Genomic DNA, 21,603 nt, shown 5'->3' on the forward strand with positions numbered 1-21,603 from the left:
AATATCTGATTTAATTAGAACATTATTATTGTTGATAGAGGACGCTTAACAATTCTTAATCTTCCTAACATTTTCATGTTACTTTTTTTGACTTGCTATAAGATTCTTTTAGATGCTTGCATGTTTGAAAAGAGCCATCATGACCTCTATGTTGGCGGTAAACATGGCTGCCATGGCGACAGTGACAGCCATGGTCTGGAAGTCAAAGGCCGTGTCGTGGAAGACTCCAAACGGGACGAAGAAGAGAACAAGCGAAGTGTAGACTGCATACAGCAACGACAAGAAGAGCATGCGAGGGCTGGAGAGCTCCTGTTTCTGTCCGACGTTGTACAGCTTCGGCCACATCAGGCTGCTCTCTGCACTCACGTCCTGTAAAGAGACGAGGCAGGAAGAAGCTCTTAGAGCTGTAGTAATTTATCTTGAGTACTGACACGCAAAAATCAACACTTGAGTTAAAGCTCTGGGGAGGAGGTTTAAGCTGATCACAAACCAGACTTAAATTATTACTAGTGACTCTATATGAGCTCTATATGAACAAAGACTGTTTTATAAAGTAAGTGATTTTTAATGCCTGTCACATCAAACTACTGGGAATGTGTCAGACAAGGGGGTTAACAGAACACTTTCTAAAACAAATTTACAATTTCCAAGAAAATATTTGCAGTGAGTAATTTGTTTGACTGTTATTAAAGAAAAGCTTTATGTATTATCAAATGACACATTCAGTGCTAAATCTATATTCAGCATATAATCAACAATTTCATATTTTCTTTATATTAATTATATATTTCTAATTCACATCTCTCGGTTGGAATTTATATTATGGAGATAACATTTATAATCAAGATAAGCTTGACATGTGTTACTAATTGGATATGAATATAAAAGTAGGGAAGAAGTCGGCTAGGATCTAGAACTCTGCTCGTGTTCATGAGCCGTATGCTGCTCAGATAATAAATTCTTCTGTTGCAGAAACAACTCGCAAAAAGCCAGCTGAAGATGATCTAACTCCAATATGCTGCCTGCTCCTCAGAGAGAGACAGACTCAGACTAAACTCCTCACCACAAGGCACAGGAAGGAATCAGGGAAGAGATAAGACATATCCCCTTGTAATCAAGGATCACCAACGTCAACAAAAAAAGGAAGTTTCTCAGAGCAGCTTTGACAAAAACATCAATCTCATGAACTGTCTCACCTGTTCAAAAAAGGCTACACACATAATTGGGGCTGCGGTGTAGAAGACAGTGTAGAAGGCGATGAACCATGTCTCATATAAAGACTGCAAGACAATTTAAAAAAGAGTAAAAGCAGGATGTATACTCAATGTTTAACTTCAGCTTTACATTTTACTCTATGATTTCCATTCTTATTTTCTAACCTGAGCACTGAAGCCATTGAAGCAACCAAACCATATGTGCACTAGAGCAAAGCCACAAGTCTTAAAGAGGAAGTAGCGCAAAAAGAGGGAAATGCGCCTGTAGGACCATCGGCCATGGACCAGCAGCAGTCTCTGCAGGAATCTGAACTGGGACAATGCAAAGTCTGCGCTCAGCACGGCCTGTCCTCCCTCGACTCCTGCGATTCCCACACCAACATGAGCCGCTGGATTCAGGGAAAATTGTCAGTAAGAAAATAATCTAAACAGTTTAAAACAGCTAACAGTAGGTTTGTAAAATTAGAGCTGAAAACATTCTCTTATTGTCATATTTTTATCAAACTTAACTTACTCTTTATCATGTTCACATCATTGGCCCCGTCCCCGATAGACATGGTGACTGATTTGGTGTGTTTCCTGACCAACGTGACGATGTCAGCTTTCTGTCCAGGTGTTACACGACAGCAAAGCACCGCCTGACACTGTTCTGCCAGGCTCATGAACGAGGCACCCCACTCTGGTCTCTGGTCAAACTCTGCCTAACGAAAGACACCGAAAACCTCAGGTTGTATTTACACAAACTGGCCCTAGTCTCCATTTTAGCTTTGACATCTCTTTGAAAAACATATTTTAGTTCTTCTTTAAGGGCAGCTAAATTATAAATTCATGGGATTGGATGACTGGACGACAAACCCAGACAACATTTGCCTGCAGACTCTGATATTGGTTCACCTTTAAAAAGAAAAGCTTTGTTCAGTCTCATGAGAAAAGCAAAACACACTATACATCATGTGCTCAGCATCATAGAGCAGCTCATTTAAATTCAAGCTTTTTAACTTGTCTATTTCGCCCCAGTGTTATCTCCAGGTTAAAAAATTTGCCCTGACGATTTCAGATATTCAAGTGAATCTCTCCACAGCTGAAGTAACTGAGGATGATACTGTTGATTGTCATCTTCTTTGACCGATCAGATTTTGAGTTTGACATGATGTTTAAATTCTTTGACATGCCTGGGCCTTCTAGCTGCAGAGTACATAACGACACATCATAGCATTAAGTGTTCAAGTTACATGATTACATTTTTCATGACCACAAAACTCAATTGCTTGAGTGTTTTGATTGGAATCAGATTTTTTTAAACTAGGTTCTGTTTTTTGTTTTTTTTTAAACACACAATGGCTGAAAGAGGAGAAGAAACAGATTTGGCGGGGGATTTTCTGGCAAAGACTTTTTCGAGAAGGATGTTTCAAGAAAATGTGGACATCGTGAAAAAGGATCCCCCAACCCAACAGCCCTGAACCAGCGAGGGAAAGGACTTTCGGAGCATTTTCAGTCCAGCCACTACAAAAGGTACATTTGGCTAGCAGAGCGGGAGTCGCGTTGCAAATTGTATTGCTGGGAATTCCCTTTATTCACAACCAATGGAGTTGTTTTTTGTAATCACGCTGGGTTTGCAGACCCGAGTGCCTATCAAAGGCAGAGTCAAGCCACCAAAGCATGGCAGGAAACTTAAAAGCATTGGTGCTTCAGAAACAGCTATGCAGGGAAACGAAGCGCCAACATTTTTTTTTTTTTTTCTTTTTTTCATCTTTGGGCTTTTTATGCTCTAAGAAGAGAGAGAAAGTAGGGAATGACGTGCCGGATTTGAACTATTGTCTTCGTACATGGGTGTCCAGTTTCGCTGGAATGTGTGGAGGCCTGTTGAATTGTGTTATTTGGGATTTATGCCATTCTCACCTGGTCACTCTAGTAAATGTGAGTTGTTGTTCCGAGTTTATTCCCGTTACTGTTTTCATGACATAGATTTGAGCTGTATGGACTGCCTATTTGTGACGCAGCTTCCTTAATAGTTTCAACATGCATTTGCCTCTGGACCATATCCAGCCCTCTCTCTCCTCCCAACATTTCCTGTCTCACTAAAAAGTTGCTTTGTAATACCCAATCACAATGCAAACAGTTCTCAAACATTGTATTCCACCTGTCCCTCCCCTCAGCTACAACAACAGTGTATCATGATACAGATCCATTAGAAAGTGAAAGACACCAGCTGTTCCGAAATTTTAAATCTATATGTGTGACCCATTTCTTTTATGTCCGTTTTACCAGCTCGGGTCCAGTGAGGATTACAGCAGTCTTTGATCCTGTTGTCCCCCTGTCTTCAGCCCACATGTCTGTCTGCCTGGCCTTGAAGAAACTGACCCCCGGGTCTGGGGACTGGAGTATCTGTCTGCAGGGGCAAACACACAGAGATCAATGAAAAGGTTTTTGCTGGTGCATGTGTGTCTTTGTGTATTTTTATCATTGCTTACCTCAGCTCCTGCCATTCCAGTAATCTCGTATCAGGATCCAGGAGTTTGCAAGAATATCCAATATTCACTGCAGTCTCTACAAGGACGAAGGCAGAGGGAGTGGAAAGAGAAAGAGTGAAGAAGAAAGAAAGCCAAGTGAGACTTGAAACTACAACCCAGCATTCAAAACGATGACTATCTGCTACAGTGTGTAAAGAGCAGAATACCTTTTTTGTCTCCAGTTAGCACCCATACTTTGATTCCAGCCTGTTGAAGCAGATCTATAGTTTCAGGAACACCCTCCTGAAGTCTGTCCTCTATGGCTGTCACCCCCAGGAGCTACAAAACAAGTTCACATTCGTTTTAAGAGTTCCTTTCTGATATTTAATCTATTACATGGTAACATGACTACAACGTGTCACACAGAGACAATGCAGAACCAAGATATATTTGCTCCTCAGATTATTGGCCATGCTGTAAAAGTTATGAGCTATATCAATTTTGAGCTATTCACAGAAAAAAGGTTTTCACTACATTCGGTATGAGTCTACCTGCAGCTCTCTCTCCATCTCATCATATAGCCTTTCCAGCATTGTGTCACAATCACAGGTTGTCATGGCAGCAGACTTGGCCAGGGTTTTACTCCACTGCTCCCATGATGCCTCAGGAACGGATCGAACCGCAACACACAACGTCCTCAGACAGGCCTGGGCAAACAACTGACAGAGGACAAGTGAACTCATTTTTTGATAGGTTGCACGTTATCAAGTGAGGGAAGAACACACAATATAAACACCTAAGCCTCTTTTTTCACTGAGAGGTGCTGCGTGTTGACAGTAAAGGATGATATGTACACATAAGATTCTTTGTTTAGAGACTTCATAAACAAAAAGAATCGAGAATGAAAACAAGTGGATGTCTTGGTGTTACAGGGTTATTGACACGATGACTGGTGTTAACTGTTCATCAGAAAGATGGCCTGCAGGAAAAAAAAACAAAAACTGTTGTGTCTGGTTGTTGAGGCATAGTTTTCTTTAGCGCCTACCAGAGAAGAGAGTTTGAAACATGAATCTTGGCTTGCGATGGGTTAAGAGGGATGTTTCCTCACACGGGTCAGGTCTAAGTCCTGAACGGACGGGAGGTTGGCGGGTTCAGCTGGTATCGAGTCAACTCCACTGACTGTTTATAAAGATTCTGTTGCTGGTCTATACGACTCTGGAAACTGGATTAAACGTTTTTCATGATCAATATAAAACAACAGTTAAAGCAATACAGATTTTGTGTGATAATGTATCATGGTTTAAGGGGTAGTAATGGTGGTGTGTTGTTTGGTCTAAACAGAAATAGCTCATCAATAATGGGAGTATTGTGGTTTGATTTTCTCTCGTTACCATGGTCCCCTACAAAGAAATCCTATTTTACCATAGGGATCTTTTGCACTATTCACAACTGCACTGTTTCTTATTTAGTCTTAAGCATATTAGTCTTTGCTTATTGTGTTTATTGTTGATATTTAATGTTATACTTATACAGTTCACCGAAGTTAAATTCCTTGTGTGTGTAAGCATACCAATAAAGGCCAATAAAGCTGATTCTGATTCTGATACTTTTAATCCAGGGTCAATGAAGACATTGGTATTTGTTGGGAAATGCCTTGACGGATCGCGATGAAATTTGGCACTTTAATGTCCCATAAAGTAAGTGCTTATTACTCTGAATGCCTGACATCTTTATCCATCAACGATTGAGTACCCATTAGACTTCGATACGTTTGCATGCTAACACGCTAAACTAGCACTGAGAACAAGGTAGGGATTTCCCCGTCTTTGTATCAGTGTGTTAGCATCGTCAATTTGAGCATGTTAGGGAATTTAAAATCTTCAAGACTGGATTTCTACATTTAATAAGACCTAGTAAAGGTTGGTTCAATAATAAAACATATTGATTGTTCAGTAGAAACCCAAGCTGACCTCCAAAGATCTTTCAATTCTTTCCTGATACGGACAGTCCTTCTGCAGTCTCTCCAAGATCACTATGTCCGCCCCTTTACAGTACAGCTTTAACCCACCCTCGGGCTCCCGCACTGAAAGAAAGCACAAAACCACTATGGACAACTTATTGAGAAGAGAAGTTAACAGGAGAGAACTTGGCAAAAGGGCACATTCAACAGATTAAAAAATATTGAAGGTTCTTTGCTTGTGTGTATTCCTGGGCCTTCTCTCTAACCCAGTATAGACATGCGTCTTCTTTTGCTAGTAAAGTCCAGCAGTGCCAGCAGCTGATACTGTCGAGTGACACCCAGCTCCGAGACAACAATAAAGTCTCTTGTCCTGGAGAGAAATACCCAGCCCAGCTCCCTGGCAGCCCCAACAAGAGCCTCTTCGTCTGGAGACGCTGCCTGGTATACCGGAGCATCTGGAAGAATGCAGTCAACACAAGAGATGAGAATAATAAGTTGTCTTCCTAGAATGTCCTTTTTGGCAGTCAGTTACTTTCGGTGTGGTATAAGATTCAATTAGGGGTGGAAAAATAATACCTAATATCACATAATCTATTCATGTTTTGTCAAACAACTTGTGTTTGAAATTACACCTACAGGTCTTTTGACCTTCAAGTTCAGCATCCAAACAAGTCGTTCAGTGTCATTCAAAAACACTGTTCAAACATAAATTACACACAGATGAGAACAGATCGACTTTGAGCCACAATAACATTTTCAAACAAGGACAAAGACACAACCTTCCTTCCACTCTGCCATGACGGTGTGGCATAAAGACAGCGCTGTGACAAACTGTCTGCTGAGCGCACACTGCTGTCCTCTGAGCTTCTCCACCAGGCCGGGGGCTGACATGTACAGACCACCGCAGGAGAACGAGTTCCAGCTTAAATCCATTGGCTGCACATGTACATGGAAAAAGTAAGTACAAATGAATTATGTTACTCTGTATTAACAGAATACAGTGGGGCAACTTGAAGGCTGAAATTATGACTTAAAACAGGCCCGAGAAAATGTTTTCCTGATGGCAGAGGAAAAAAAAGAAGCAAAATAGAGCTTTAAGATAGAAATTTAAGAATAATTATATGATACCTTCATGTCCTCTGCCCTGACAGATGCATCGCCTGTGAAAGTAGAGAGATCAATCTCTTAAATTACTTGCAAAAAGCATCTTAAATGTAGGTAAGGTACATGGTTAAAAGAAGATGGAGAAAACACATGTGGGTTTCAATTACAGTTCACCTTCAGCAGGCAGAGATGTGGTTAAATATTTAGATGATAAATTTGTGGCTGTTGGATATGTCTAAGTTAAGTGTTGACAGTTGTCTGAGGAACATCTCTTGAGGAACATGTTTTAAACCCAAGGTTAATGTGAGGACACTTCTCCAGGGGGATCTTGGTATTACTGTAAGCTAGCAAGGAAACTCTAATGTTAAGTTTCCATACTGTTGGAAGAGATACAAATATCTAATTTATCTCAACTTTGTACTCAAATACACAGTGAGCATATCTACTTTCAGACATGTCCTATACAGTAGCATCTGTACAGTGTGATGAAGTCTTAAATTAGTTTACAGTACATGCTATGAAAAGGGAGCTGTGAGTACTAGGGTAAAATACAAAACTTGCAAAAAGAGCAATTATGTTTGATGGACTATGCTTAAGTTGAGGCTGATCCAAATTTCCACAAGTGGTTTTAATTTCTATCTTATCATGCAGCCGAAGGTCAGAAAATTAAACTTTGTTATTCAAAGCTTATTTGGAGGCGCTGGGTGTTTTGTTTTGTTCTCAGAAAATCAATTTAAATCTCTCACAGGTGTTTAGAAATAAAATAAATGAGTTCCCCTGGTACAAAATTATAGCATGCTTAAAGTGTTTTTGTTACCATATATCTCCCCAGCTACACAGCATTGCCTAAAGAGTAGACAGTTCTGCGTTAGTGTCCCAGTTTTGTCACTCAGCAGGTATCCCACTTGGCCGAGCTCTTCGTTCAGTGAGGTATTCCTGGCCTGAGCTGGTCGGTCAGCCTGCTGCCAAAACATCTCCAAATCCCAGCCAATGAACTTACTGTGGACAGTGTGAATCACCTCAAATCTGTGGACACACACACAGTTAGACAGTATAAACACAAACACAAGTATATTACAGCCTTCCTGTTAACAGTGTTGTAAACTGAACTGACGTGATATAGAGAGCTATGGGCATGGCCGGGCTGAGCAGAATGATGTAGCTCCAGAAGACGAGGAACCCTGTGTAGACAGGATTTCCGTTTACCACCAGAGAAGACAGAACTTCTGTTCGGCTCATGACCAGACTTGAAAACACGCCGCTGCCGATAGCAAGGAGCAGAGCTGCCAGCATCACAGACAGGACTATCTAGAGATCCAGAACAAAGACACATAAAAGTTTGTATCAATTGCACATGTCGACTCATTCTTGCCCCCCCCCCTTGCCCTTTACCCACTCACCCCCAGGACAACTTTGTTGAAAATTTTTTCAGTTCGAGTCTTCTTCACTCTCAGTTTCCCACAGTTCCTCAGGATCTTGGTGTCCGTGCCTGTTACAAAACAGAGTTAAGAGTTAGATGCCATCACTCTGGCAGCCTGGCTCAGCCAGTTGTAAAACTGACGTGAAGTCATACAATGAGAGTTCAAGGCCTTGTGTTAGTAAGTATCTGCTGACATGCCCTTGAGCTAGGAGCCGGCTCCCAAACCAGTTCTGGGGTGTCTGACCCCCCCTGCCAAGAGGTCAGAGGGAAGAGAGAACTTTCCTAGCAGAAATCAATAAAAGTATCACATTATGTTTTCTAAGGATGACGTCTCTATCTTACTTTAGACCGCTGATAGCTTCATGTGTAAAAATGACAAATACAGAGGATTGGCCTTTATCTTTCAACTGTTCAAGGACAGAGAAAAACTAAATCTTCCTGCAACAATATGTCAACTTTGATCGTGCATAATTCAAAGTAGGCTTTGGTGAGTGTGAGTCAGGGAGGGTAACAGTTGTAATCAGGCGGAAACAGGGGTCACACATCAACAGACAGTCTCTGATGAATGGTACAAAAGTCACCTATGAATTAATTTGATGTATTGATTGGCTTTACCAGAACTGAAAGGGTCATAGCAGTGAAATCTATGACACATCTGGTCCAGTGATATCCGATCAATGATCACACTAAAGACAGGAGGAGGCTTTAATCTGTCACACATTAACAGACACACAACTGCAAGAGTTAAGTACCATAATTAGCAGTATAATGTATTCCACATAATAAAATTTGTCATTGAAATAACTGGAGGCCACAGAAGACGGTGAAATTAGTAAGTTCTAAGATGCCCAGATACACTATCACTATTTTATCCCTGTTATTGCCTTTATTTAAGTTAATGGTAGTGTCATATTTTTGACAACTGACCTGCTCACTTATATTCCACAGAAATGCATACTGATATATATTTTTTTCAAAACTTAATAAATTCTTCTACATGTACCAGTGTATATAGTCAAGCCATAGGCAAACTCTGTATTGCGTAGGACTGTTCCCCTCAGGAGGATGTGCTCCTTGTCCAGCAGAAAACTCTGTCCTCGCCAGAGCAGCTGACCTCTGAAGGTGTACAGGCGATTGTTGGGCTCCTCACAGAGCACCACACCTAGAAAATGAAAGGTCAATATTTTCTGTTACACTGGACAAGCGTGTCATTCAGTATCTTATCTTATCAGTATCTTATCACATCTGCATTTCTATTTACATAGAGAGTATTTATTCACCATCAAAGGCAGCCAGTGTCTCCTCTGAGGGGTGAGAGGTCAGCTCATTGTGTGTTTCACTGAGCGCCTGCCGGTACTTGAGGTTAGTTTCTCTGGATGAAGCAAAGACCAGATTTATAAACACTGAACAGTTGATCCATTTATTCAAAAATAAAATTGAGAAGAATAGGTTATATGTGGTTTGTGTGCATATATGAAGTTATGGAAAAAGAAGAAAATCTGAGGATTTCTTCATTGGAGAACTTTTGTTTTACTCATAAAATATAGATTCATCAAGTATTAGGTCGGTAAATAAACCCTCGTCCCATATCCCAAAAACTGCACAGACTGAGGCTCTTCTTTCAATAATTCTGTTTCCTGACTGAAACAGACTCCTTCTGAGCTCATGCAGACCACTTTCTAAGAACAACTTTACTTTAACTGACATATCTGAGCCACCAAAGCCTCAGATATGCAGGACCGATCCTCTGATTGGCCCAGAGTTTGTATCGGATTTTGACCCTTATTTTAAATGAGACCAGGTTTCGCAGTCAATGCCTCATTACTTGTCTTAGAAAGACATTGGGCCTATGAATTAAATATCACACGTAGGAGCTATTTATTTGTTGTTAGAATTTAGTTTGGTATTTAGTTTACTAATATTTATTTGGTGTTGTTTATTTAGTTATTCTACACGTTTCTTCATTTAGAACAGATTTTTGAAAAATATTTATTTAGTACATTTAGTTTTGCATGAGTATTTTTGTTCGGTGTTTGGGTAACACTGTGGGCACCTGAGGTGATATAGTTAAGAGGCCGGGAGAGGACCAGCATGCAACTGGGTGGGCCTATGGTTTTTTACCAGCGCAAGAGAGGCAGCAGGAGCCATGATTTTCTTTGTTCTTTTGTCTGCTTGCTTGCTTTTGACCAAATAAATCATCAGAAAGGCAGATCTTTTGCATGGACAATGGAGTTCATTTGCCTGCGTACACCACATCCCCATGATGCATCAGTGGACTTTTAATGATGTTTGATATAAGTTTATTTAGATTTTTTTTTTTTTTTTTTTTACAAATAGCCACTACATCACATTTTAAAAATTGTTCATGGAATGAGTTTAAATGTAATATATCTTAATAAGGGCTGTCAGCATAAAGTAGTTCATCCCTGATTACTTATAGTCTGAAATAAATACATTACTTTTTTTTTTAATGGCATGCTTTTTTGTCCCTTTAGGAGCACCGTGGATAAGCCTCTCAGTGTCTCCCTGTAGTCACAGTGATGGAAATGATCGACACCGCTGCATCTTTTAGTGTCTAATTTTTCTTTAAGAAATAACTCCTGACAGCTCAGTTGATGAGCCAATAGTTATGACATCAAGCATTTGACTTTTTTCACCTTTCTTTCTAGCGGTTTTCATTTTGTTTTTGATCCGTAACGACTTCCTTTTTTCTCTAGTTAAGTGAATGTCATGACCTTTGATCTACAAGAAGGTCCTTACTTTATTTCAAAATAAAAGCAGAGTTGATTCAAACAGCAAGTAGAGTACTCTCAGCTTAAGACAGTAAAACAATTCAGAGGAAAAGCTTATACATTTTTTTATATTTTCAAATGCGGAATAATGAAATTTCAAACATGCGACAAATGGCGATAAACTATTGAAATGTTGCGATTAATTGCAACAAAAATAAACAAATTGACAGCCCTAATCTTAACATTTGATCTACGTTCTTATACTGTATTTTTATTTGTTTTCAAATATACTGTAAATAAAAAGCACTGCTACCACAACGACGACAACAACAACAACAACAACAACAACTATTCTACTACTACTGGTATAACCTTCAAAACATGATATATATAAACAGAGTTATGATGATTGAATTCTGGACATGTAATGAATATATGAGAGTTATTAAACAAAAGAGACTGATGGTGTTCCTTACCCATCAATATCTGCTGTCTCCACATAACACAGACTGTGAGGCTCTGAACTACTCAGAAGGAGAAGGTCGGCCTGGAAAACAAGAAAGAAAATATGGAAAAATAAAAAGAGAGAGAGGGCAGAGTGGAAAGTGACAAATACAAACAGGACCAGAGAGCTCATATGCTTCTTATTTAAGAATTAAAATGCAACATGCAAATACTAAATTAGTAATGAATACTATTGTATTCTATCAAGTATTCAACACTGTAGTTTTAGTTAGTATTCATGAAAATACTTCCTGGTAATAAACAGACACGTAGTTTTTCATAAATCTGTTAACGTGTGTTTTTGTAAATTGAAAAACTCACAGGGATGACTTGGTCTTTACAGATTTGCAGTACATCTCCCACACACAGATCTTTCCACTGGGCTGTGCTGAACCTGGTGATTGAGGAGAAGTGACAATATAGGAAAAATAATCAACCGCCTTCACTAGCTACACTTTTTAACAATCTGGTTGAAAATCTCTTAATAATGTAAAGCTACTGCAGGGTATCATTGAAAACTGTATGGAAAGCCCTTGAATCCAATTGTATTTGAGTTCTAAGAAAACTGTTTTTGATTTCTTAGTTGTTCTTTTTAATGTAGACTGTCAATAGCCTACATGAAAAAGGAAATGTAAGTCACGGAATGCAAAACTAAAGTACTTAACAAGAAACAGACTTCAGAAAATATTGTCGAGACTGTGATTGTCGTCTTCATATAAGTGTGGAAAACGTGGTGTGTGTGTATGTGTTTTGCCAAGCTCTAAAGCACAAAGGGACCATCTAGGGATTCACTCATTCACACTTCATTAGAGCTTCATTAGAGAGCTGTTTCAAACTGGTACTGTGCCGAGTCTTGAGAGAATAACCCACTGTCTTTGTCCTCACCTCTGGGAGATGAGTATGTCGCAGGGTCGGGAGTTAATCTTTAAGTCACTGCGTCTCCTTGCCTGAATCGGAAATGGAGAGAAAGAGACACACCAAAAAGACAGAGAGACCGATGGAGAAGTGGGACAAGGATGTGGGAAAAAAAAAAAAAAAAAGAGTGATGGACAAGCATTGTGTGAGAGGGAGTGAGGGTGGCCATGAAAGGTTGTACGGGAGAAAGAAGAGAGGAGAAACGCCATTACTGGGCTCTACAGTGACACCAGCTGGAAGATTTACGCCCTCCACTAAATGATAAGTCAATAGAGAGGGGTCAAGCAAGCGTTTCACCCAGAGCTGTTAACGACCGTAACTCAGTGATGCACTTAACCAGAGAATTCGCCATGCAAAACATCACGCCTGCATTTAAAAGGAAAAGCTTTAATGATAGGAGGGGAAATTAATGTTACTGGGATGACTGGTTTTGTCAGTGAGGAGAGGACAAGGAGTCAATGAGGACAATGAAGGAGAGGAAAGAGGGCAGAGATGCTTAAGTACCAGGTGCATAAATGCATCCTGAGCTGGTCGTATATTCATGTTGAAGCACATGCATTTGTGTGTGAGCCAGTGTATTCATCGCTGAGGGAACATAACAGCACCCTGAAAAAAAGAGGGTGGACTACGAAGGGAGCAGTGGTCTCACCATGTCGCTGGCAAGGTCTTTCAGGCCTCTCACAGAGAGCACAGAGAGCAGTGGGATGATGGTAATGTACCAGGGGATGGATGAGATGGCAGGGACACACTGTAAACAACAAGGACAAGTAGACACAGTAACACATCCTGAACAGTATGGACACACAAAGCACTTCAAAACTATGCTTTAAAAACAAAGAGTTAAAAGTGCTCTAAAAATAGAGGACAAAGATTTGAGATGCAATTTGTCAAACAAGGCATATGTGATTATCAAATGGACAGATGGAATCCTCCAGAAAAGCAATTCCTGATGAATTATAGCCAAAATTTCCTTTTAAACAACATTGTTAAAATAACTTTTATAAGGGAACTGTTTCCTTTCTTGCTATCCTCCTTTGAAAAGAAAATAATGAATATCCATATTTGCTATCTCAAAATACTTTTTAGCAGATCATTTGTGAAAAGGCCTGCACAGTATTATAAAAAAATATGCAATGCACAATGACATTGTTTATTGCTACAACAATGATATGTAGTGCGAAATGTACAAAATTTACCCCACGGATAAATAAAGTCAAAAATATTAAGGGGGCTTATGAGGCATAACTCAGTTTCAATCTGCTCCTCTTCAAGATTCACTAAACACCTGTGTTTGCAACATGTCCCTCCTAAATCCAAAACAGCAGATTTTTCACCAAAAGCAAATTGTCACACATTAATCTGAGGATAACAGATAGATAGCTTGAGCTTCATTGGACTGCATCAAACTGGTGTGAAATCATAACCGTTATACACAGACCTCTATTTGTTAATTACACATGCTGAGTGAGAAAGTGTTTATTTCTTAATGTTTATATGTGTTTCCTTTTATAAACATGATATTTAGTTGAAAGCCAAGCCCATTAACAAAATGTAAACCAAGCTCTCGAGTCAAAATGCTAGAGAGACCATCTGAGCCTTTATCTGACCTGCAACACCACCATGAGGAGGAAGTAGAGATTGGCAACTCGCTGGAACTGTTCAAACAGCGTCAGCGGCAGGAAAGTCAGGGGGGAGTACTTGTAGCTGCGCAGCACATTGTCCTGGTAACAGGAAGGGAGGGAGGGAGAGAGAGAGGGAGAGAGAGAGAGAGAGAGAGAGAGAGAGAGAGAGAGAGAGAGAGAGAGAGAGAGAGAGAGAGAGAGAGAGAGAAAACAGGGAGAAGAACATGTGAACACATTCTCCTGCTTTCTTTGCCATGAGCATGCCTACAGGTGTTTGGTTTCCATGTGGAGGGAAGGAAGTACACATTGTGCCTGACTCACCGCGTAGCGTCCCCACCGGATGCTCAGAAAGGATTTCTTCTGTTTGTGTTTGTGATAGTGTCGACTGTTCGCCCTCACCTCCCATGTGAGACCTGCCAGACACATTATGTTTAATAGAGACCACTTGGTGTGAAATGCAGGCATACAGTATGTTGTGTCTTGCTATTACACCACATCAGAAAGGGATTCTCTTAGAGAGCAGAGCAGCAGAGCCTTAAAGACAAAAAAGCTAAAGAAATGCAACACTTTAAAGAACACTTTCATCCATATATAAAAAAAAAATCACCAGCACATCGTGTAAACGTGACACTGATAGTTTAAGTGAATAAATATTAAAGTTAGAGTTTGTTTCATTTTAAACCAAAACGCTTAATCCCTCTCACCTTTAAAGGCATCACAATTAACACAGAGAGGTAAAGAGCGAGCGAGCAGCATGTGAAGAAAAAGAAAAACGAGGAATGGAGATTAAAAAAAGCGACATACCAGAATCGACACTTTCCTTTGCCATGATGCTGATTGGACTCTGACGTCAAATGACTCTGGTTATGCTGCACAAAAAGAGACAACAGAGTGAACTGAGGTCCACTTCGGTCAACCTCTCAGACTCATTTATTCATCTTGTAACTCATTAAACTGCGTCACCATGCTCACCTTCACCATAGCATAACACACAAAAGCCGATAAATCACTGCTGCTGATTTAAACAGCCCCCTGCTAGTTTTAGCTATACTCAATATACCCATCGTTTATTGAGCACATCACAAGATAAAGAAACAGTTACTAAGGTGAACTAAAGTCATGTTTTTATAGGATGAAGCACTGAGTTATGTACCAACTCTTCTGGCTGAAGCTCCGCTGGAATGAGCCCTCCTGATGAGAAAGAGCCGAGGTTGTTCAAATCCAAACATCTGCATCACACTGACAAGGAATGATAACTAGGTTAACATTTTGAAATGTAACGTATGACATTTCATGCTATATTTTACATGCATGTTAGTAAATTGGTAGCATATCAGGTTTGCCAATACCTAAACATAGATTAAAGACCTAGAGAACATAGAAGAGTCAGCTTTGCTTTAAATGAATCTTGTTTGTGAGGGAGTGAATAGTAGCTTTAATGTTGAAAGTAATGACAAGCAGCATACAAAAATAATCAACATATAGCCGTGCACTTGCCTGCATTGTGTCTGAGTACTGTAGTCAGGCAGCGTTAGCAGCCAGGTGACGGAGCTGATCCATCAATCACGAAGCCTTACTGACCGCACAGGTAGATTAACTCGGCTGTTTTCATAACCATTCTTCAGCTGCTTTTCATAAAACACCTGTGTCATCCATCCCCCTCCTCGCCCTGTTTGCTTATTCTGGTGAGACCTGTAATCGGCCCGCCCATCACCCTCACAGGTGAAGGCTCAGGTATCGCAGACTGTGCTCCCATAGAGCTTCCCTGAGGAGAGAAGGAGGGGCAACAAAGCCAGTGGAGTATATGAAATCACTGTTTTGTTTATGTCATTTTATGTAGCTATTAAACTGTGAAAACTTAAACACTTTTACAATATTCCAGAAGGTGAGCCTTTATAATGTCAGTGTTACAGAAAGGCTTTGTAACAGTATGGTAATGTTGCTTTTAGGCCGTGCAACATCGGGAGTATTTGATTACAGGAATGTGAAAGCAGTAAAACTTTGCATTCAGAGCGGGAATGAATGGCCGACACCAAACTCCAGTCCTCATTTTATGTTTTTTCCTCTCACACAACCTCTCTGTATGCTCTTCTCCTTTTTCTCATTCCTCCTTTTGTGTTCGTAAACACCTTCTGAGTATAAACTTTACTGATATTGTTTTCATGTTTCATAAGAAATCAAACATGTATAAAATAAGTTTTTACTTACTAAAGACAAATTAAATAAGGATTGTTTCCAGTCTTTTTTTTTAATGTTTCCTTAACTGCGGCAAAACAAGCAAATTAAAAAATAAATATGTCTTATATTTGTCCATATACATAATTTCATTTCTACGGTGTTTAAAAACAAACCCTTCATAGAATAAAGGTTGAGTCGTCCTTTGATATTTAATGGACCAGTTATTTTCGTCTAGATTAGAATAAATGATTGAACCAGAATAAAAATGAAAAAATCTATTCTCAGATAGAACCAGATTTTTTAAGTAGTTGTATTGAAAGGTGTTAAGACCGTAAGCAGACACTCAGTAAAGAACAACAAACTCGGTAAATAAATCATCAACATTTAGGTCAAAATCGTTCATAGTATGGGGCGCTGGTGGTGCAGTGGTAAGTGAACGCGCCCCCATGTATGGAGGCTGTAGTCCTCCAAGCGGGCGGCCCAGGTTCTAATCCAACCTGTGGCTCCTTTCCCGCACGTCATTCCCCACCCTCTTTCCCTGATTTCCAACTCGACTTCCAAAAATCGTTCATAGTATCAGTAGCTTTTTTTTAACCTGATTAAACAAAAGGGTCTAATGTTTATTCCTGCCTCTCTGGCCTCAATAACACACTGAATCAGTTTAAAGCTTTTGCTGTAAAACAGATGCTGCTTCTAGCACTGAAAGAGAAAGTCAGTTTTTAATGACTCATCAGACCAAACCAAAAGTCAAAGCCTGACTTTTTGCACTGATTTAAACTTTGATACTCATGTTAAACCAGCTGAAGGCCTATTTAGGGCAGATTTAAAGTCACATTTTCCCCCTGAGATAGAAAAAATCTATTTTCTCTGTGTAGGAGCAGCATTTAAGTTTTGTTTGCACTGTTTGTTAATTTTTACTGCATTTCATTTATTACACTTTTATAGTCGCCCTCTGCAAGTGTTGAGACAGGTCTCGAAGTTAGTGTGCAGAGCGCACCTGAGAGGAAGACGGGTCACAGCACATAACACCACTGACTGTAGACTCAGCAGTCCTGTTAATGAAAGGCATGACATGTTTTTTAAGTCGTTCGAGCCAGTATGTAAATTATTTTAACATCAATTTTCACTGGAGTTTATTTTTTGAATCAAGTCTGCATGTTTTATGTCCTGTCCAAGACAGCAGCATAAAGTTTCACATAGAGAACACACAACGCATTATAACAATCAGAAATCACATCAATCAGTCCAGCAATGAGCAGAGTTCAGCATGAAGACATATCAGCATACACTGGTCAAATAGTTCGCAATCCTGGTTTTCAAAGTGTGAGACTGAAGATTACAGCTACTGAGTCAGTAAAGAACTCCAAGGAGTCAAAAACAAAAGAACCAAAATAAAAAGGCAGTTCATGAAATACGGCCTTTTAAAGTAAAAAGGACCAACCCTTCATCTGTATGAGGAACACAAAACAATACAGCATGGTTTTAATCACCTTGTTCATATTTATATTTATTTTGTGTAAATGAATGCCTTACTGTTAAACCTTTCGAGCAGCACTAAGAGTATGAAAGGTGCTATCCACACAAGTCTATTTATTATTATTGGCCTGTCTTTATCATTTATGTCATTATTTTAAACAAGGCTGATTCAATTCAACCTTCACCTCTAAAAAGGGGCAAGCCGTTCATTACCTGTGTAAAGGCTCATGAATCTAATGCCACCTGGTGGAGGTAAGCCCCCACTGCAGTGTAAATATCAGATGAAGGTTCAACAAGGGTGAATTTGTCAACAAAGGAACCTCTTAAATAGTTTCTCACTGAATATATGTTCACTCAATGTCAGTTAAATGTACTATTTGTGGTTTCATATCTCTTTGTCTCATTTCTCCTTCCTATGTAAGTGAGATTACCCCCACAAATGCCACATACCAACAGCTGAAGGTGAGTGTATTTTGAGTCTTACATGTGTGTATGTGAGTGCTTGTGCATATCTGGGGCAATCTTTCCTATCTATTTTTACAGCTTGGCTGTGCAGCACAGTGGTTAGTGTTAGATGTCAGCGGTGTGGCATTGGTGCTTTTAGGCCTCCACAAACAATGACAGTCGATAGGCCAAGCTTTTCCACCACAGTTTAACCGTTGCCAATTGCAGCTGCTAAACCTCACAGCCATACAAACACGAAACAATGACCTCTTTGAGTAACAAGCTCATTTTAATGCAAATGATAATAAATCTAGGTGATTATAAGGAGTGTAGGTTCACATTTATCAACCACATAAACATACATATATATATATATATACACATATATATGTATATACAGTATATAAGGGTTGTCAAATGATTCAAGATTTGAATGGCAATTAATTGCTGTATTTCAATAGTTAATCACGATTGTACTTGCTGTTTGAATTCAACCCTGCTTTTATTTTGAAATAAAATAAGGACCTGGTAGATTGAAAGTTACAACATCACCACAAAAAGGTCTCAATGAAACAAGCTCATAGGAACGGTAAAAAAGTAAAATTTTTCATAAGATTTGTCATAAGATGTAAGATGGTTTTGAAGCAGTTCTTTTACATCACTGTGACTACATGGAGACCCGGGGAGGCTTTTCAACGGTGTGCTTAAAGGAACAAAAATCGCATATACATATGTTTTATATTTATATAAATAATAAACTCCTGTTACCATGTATGTAGTGTTTGCTGCCAATAACTAGTTTTGGTTGGAATATGAGTCAATCGAACTTTCACAGGTCATGGAGGGCTGATAAGGTTTTGAGTTCTTAAGCCAGCTGCCTACAGGAACCAACCACTTCAAACAGCTGTAAACATGTGTTATTGAATTAGTGTTTCAATTCTAAGATCGTATCAATTGACAAAGACTTTTCCAAATAAGTCCAGGCCACATCTAGTTGACATTTGTGTTCATAACACAGATTTAGTAGCAAAGGAGAAACCCATGAGCATGAGATGATAACATTAACTTCCTGCTGAATAATTAATAAAAAAAAAAAAGAAGAAAAATCTGAAAAGTCTACTAAACCTGAAATGGTTTTAAAAAAACAATACGCTCTTGTAAAGTAACAAAAAATATTCCTTTGATGAAAATTGAGTAACATTTTATAGAATGCATAAAATTGTGACATACTCATTATTCATAACATTAGCCTTGAACGCTGATATATACTGTATATTGGTTACAGTAAGCAACACATTAGTTCATGCTCACTTTGTGCGGCTCATTGGATATGACTCATACGTAGTGGTGCAGGAAAAGGTTGATCAGAATAAAGAAAAAAACCTGGTTCAAACATTGTTAAATGAGACCTGATTCTGTAGGAAGAGCTGGTATTTTGGATAAGTATACAGTATATTGGACCAAGCTAAATCTATTGCATACTAAACACAATGGAAAAAATGGATACTTGAACAAAGCTGTATGTCAGAAATGCAATGCAGCCCGTTATTGGGCAATAACAGGCTGCATTAATCTTTGGCTGAATTTGGTGATTATTCTCTAGCTGCATTAATGAGTACATCAACATATCATTTTCAGGACATGAATTTCCAAATTGCATGGCAATTATCATTTTCAATAAATCCTACACTTTTAATTAGAAAACACAATTGATGACCTGTTATGACCAGACCTGCTATGACCAGATCAACTTCAGTGCAGTGAGTGTGAGAAAGCCCTTAGCAGCGGGAAGCTTTTCAATGCTCTTGCTTCTCAGAGACCCATATTCCACTTTGAAGATTTTAATGTGGCAGCATAAAAAAAAAGTCACACTGCATCTAACTATAAAGAGGTAACAACCTCCATGCTTGCTGAACCTCAACTTCCTGTATAAAGTGGTGAAGAGCGGTTAGTTAAAGAGGAGGAATCAGGCCAGCAGACACCCTTAAAAACACAATTGGCCTCTTTATAAAAGTTACAAGAGGACTTGATATGACAAAGAGATGGGAAATAGGTTAACATGAAGCTAAAGCAAAGCAGCAGCATTTCCATTTAAGTGAACATTTAGAATATGCTGCAGCTTTATGAAAGTAGAGGGAGTGTGTGTTTGTGAGTGAGGCACATGGAGTCACAACATCAAAGTTTACTGGAACAAACTGGTTAAACTAACCCCAAATACTGAGTCTACTTTCACCTCAACCACAGGGGGATCATTGCATGATGTGTCTTTCAATATCAATTCTTGCTATATTTACCGGATACCTGTATTGAAAAATACATCTTGATGTAATCTACAGGGTTTCTTTTTTACAATTAATTGTAATAGTTACACTGACATATATTTACGTAGGTGGTCCACCCGAAGTCATCCCTCTCAATTAAATTGTCCATTCTATTACTCTGACATGATTGTCTGAGCATGTCCTTCTCTAAAAGTAGTTTCCTATTCCTCTCCAGTGATGTGACAAACGTTCAAAAACCTCCAAAACCATTTTAATTCCTTCTGACTTCCCTTTTATGTCCACAGCACAGTTGATCACCATGGCAATGAATGCCAGAAAACACTTTTTGTACACACAGATGTTTTGATCATTCCTATTCTTCCCCTATTCCTCTTCCTTTTGCACCATCACCATTACCTCAGTTTCCTTCATTCTTTTCACAGCTTCAGAACACCCTTCTCAGCACTGATTTTACTTAACCTCTCTTTGGACACTGTGCAGCACCTGTGAAGTGTTTCCCCTTGCAGTGTATACAAGTTGCTTCAAGTTTATTCACATTCTTCGTCATCAAAATCATTTTTCCCACATCGTCCTTCTTACTCCTCTGCATACTGCTGCAACATGTTCATAGACGGCAGATATTTAGATCCGGTCAGAACTTTATTCTTTACAGCTGCAGCGTAAGGCGAGCTCTATTTTTCATGACTGCTCTCAGCATTTTAATGGGGGATTTCAGCTTCTTTCTGTTGGTTTGTTGCTCCAAAAGGGAGAACATCATGCTACAGAAACATGCACCAAACCGTAACGTTTGATGTATGTCAGTTCGGGATGAATACTAATACCATCACCACCCTATAAACTACTGTTTTAAATGCATGCAAAAGCTTTTTCATTCATGCCAGCAATGTGAATCAAATAAATGATGTTCATTCATAGCAACAAAGATCCGCAATTAAGTGAATCGTTGAGTTGACTCCACATACACCATCCCTCTCCCTACTCTAGAGCACTTTGAGGATGCAGAGTAAAAGTGACTATAAGGGGATGATATGAGACTAATCCCTTAAAAATGAATTCCTGTATTTTTCAACCTGTTTCTGATCTCTGGGCTATATATTGTATGTTCTAAATCACTAGAAGGTTTAGTAAAGAGTTTAAGAAAGGTGTTATGGAGTAGGAATGTTGTCCAGTCCACAAAACTCAACATTTAAGGTAGTCCAAATCGTGTTTAGATTTGAATAAGAAAGATCCCCTGCATGGTAAGTTACAAGCATCAAGCTGTAGATTGGATAACACAGAGAAATATAAATGTTACTAGTCAGA

General features: G+C 39.2%; 1 protein-coding gene across 1 annotated transcript in view; it reads right to left on the reverse strand.

The window, feature by feature from the left end:
• atp8b3 (ATPase phospholipid transporting 8B3) overlaps positions 1-15,163 on the reverse strand; it is a 19,401-nt gene extending 4,238 nt beyond the window's left edge. Inside the window, exons 1-25 of the mRNA XM_020632068.3 lie at positions 15,075-15,163; positions 14,726-14,790; positions 14,243-14,334; positions 13,907-14,020; positions 12,949-13,047; positions 12,270-12,331; positions 11,706-11,778; positions 11,357-11,427; positions 9,429-9,520; positions 9,152-9,310; positions 8,129-8,217; positions 7,843-8,036; positions 7,546-7,754; positions 6,753-6,784; positions 6,404-6,560; positions 5,891-6,079; positions 5,635-5,747; positions 4,216-4,383; positions 3,892-4,003; positions 3,686-3,761; positions 3,480-3,603; positions 1,729-1,915; positions 1,380-1,603; positions 1,197-1,280; positions 145-369 (exon numbers count right to left, since the gene is read on the reverse strand). Of these exons, the coding sequence (XP_020487724.3) occupies positions 145-369; positions 1,197-1,280; positions 1,380-1,603; positions 1,729-1,915; positions 3,480-3,603; positions 3,686-3,761; positions 3,892-4,003; positions 4,216-4,383; positions 5,635-5,747; positions 5,891-6,079; positions 6,404-6,560; positions 6,753-6,784; positions 7,546-7,754; positions 7,843-8,036; positions 8,129-8,217; positions 9,152-9,310; positions 9,429-9,520; positions 11,357-11,427; positions 11,706-11,778; positions 12,270-12,331; positions 12,949-13,047; positions 13,907-14,020; positions 14,243-14,334; positions 14,726-14,750 (2,970 nt within the window). The 5' untranslated portion in view covers positions 14,751-14,790; positions 15,075-15,163. The remainder of the gene's footprint in view (positions 1-144; positions 370-1,196; positions 1,281-1,379; positions 1,604-1,728; positions 1,916-3,479; positions 3,604-3,685; positions 3,762-3,891; positions 4,004-4,215; positions 4,384-5,634; positions 5,748-5,890; positions 6,080-6,403; positions 6,561-6,752; positions 6,785-7,545; positions 7,755-7,842; positions 8,037-8,128; positions 8,218-9,151; positions 9,311-9,428; positions 9,521-11,356; positions 11,428-11,705; positions 11,779-12,269; positions 12,332-12,948; positions 13,048-13,906; positions 14,021-14,242; positions 14,335-14,725; positions 14,791-15,074) is intronic.
• Positions 15,164-21,603: the final 6,440 nt, after the last annotated feature.

Source organism: Labrus bergylta, chromosome 6, assembly GCF_963930695.1.
Source record: "Labrus bergylta chromosome 6, fLabBer1.1, whole genome shotgun sequence".
Classification (NCBI taxonomy): domain Eukaryota; kingdom Metazoa; phylum Chordata; class Actinopteri; order Labriformes; family Labridae; genus Labrus; species Labrus bergylta.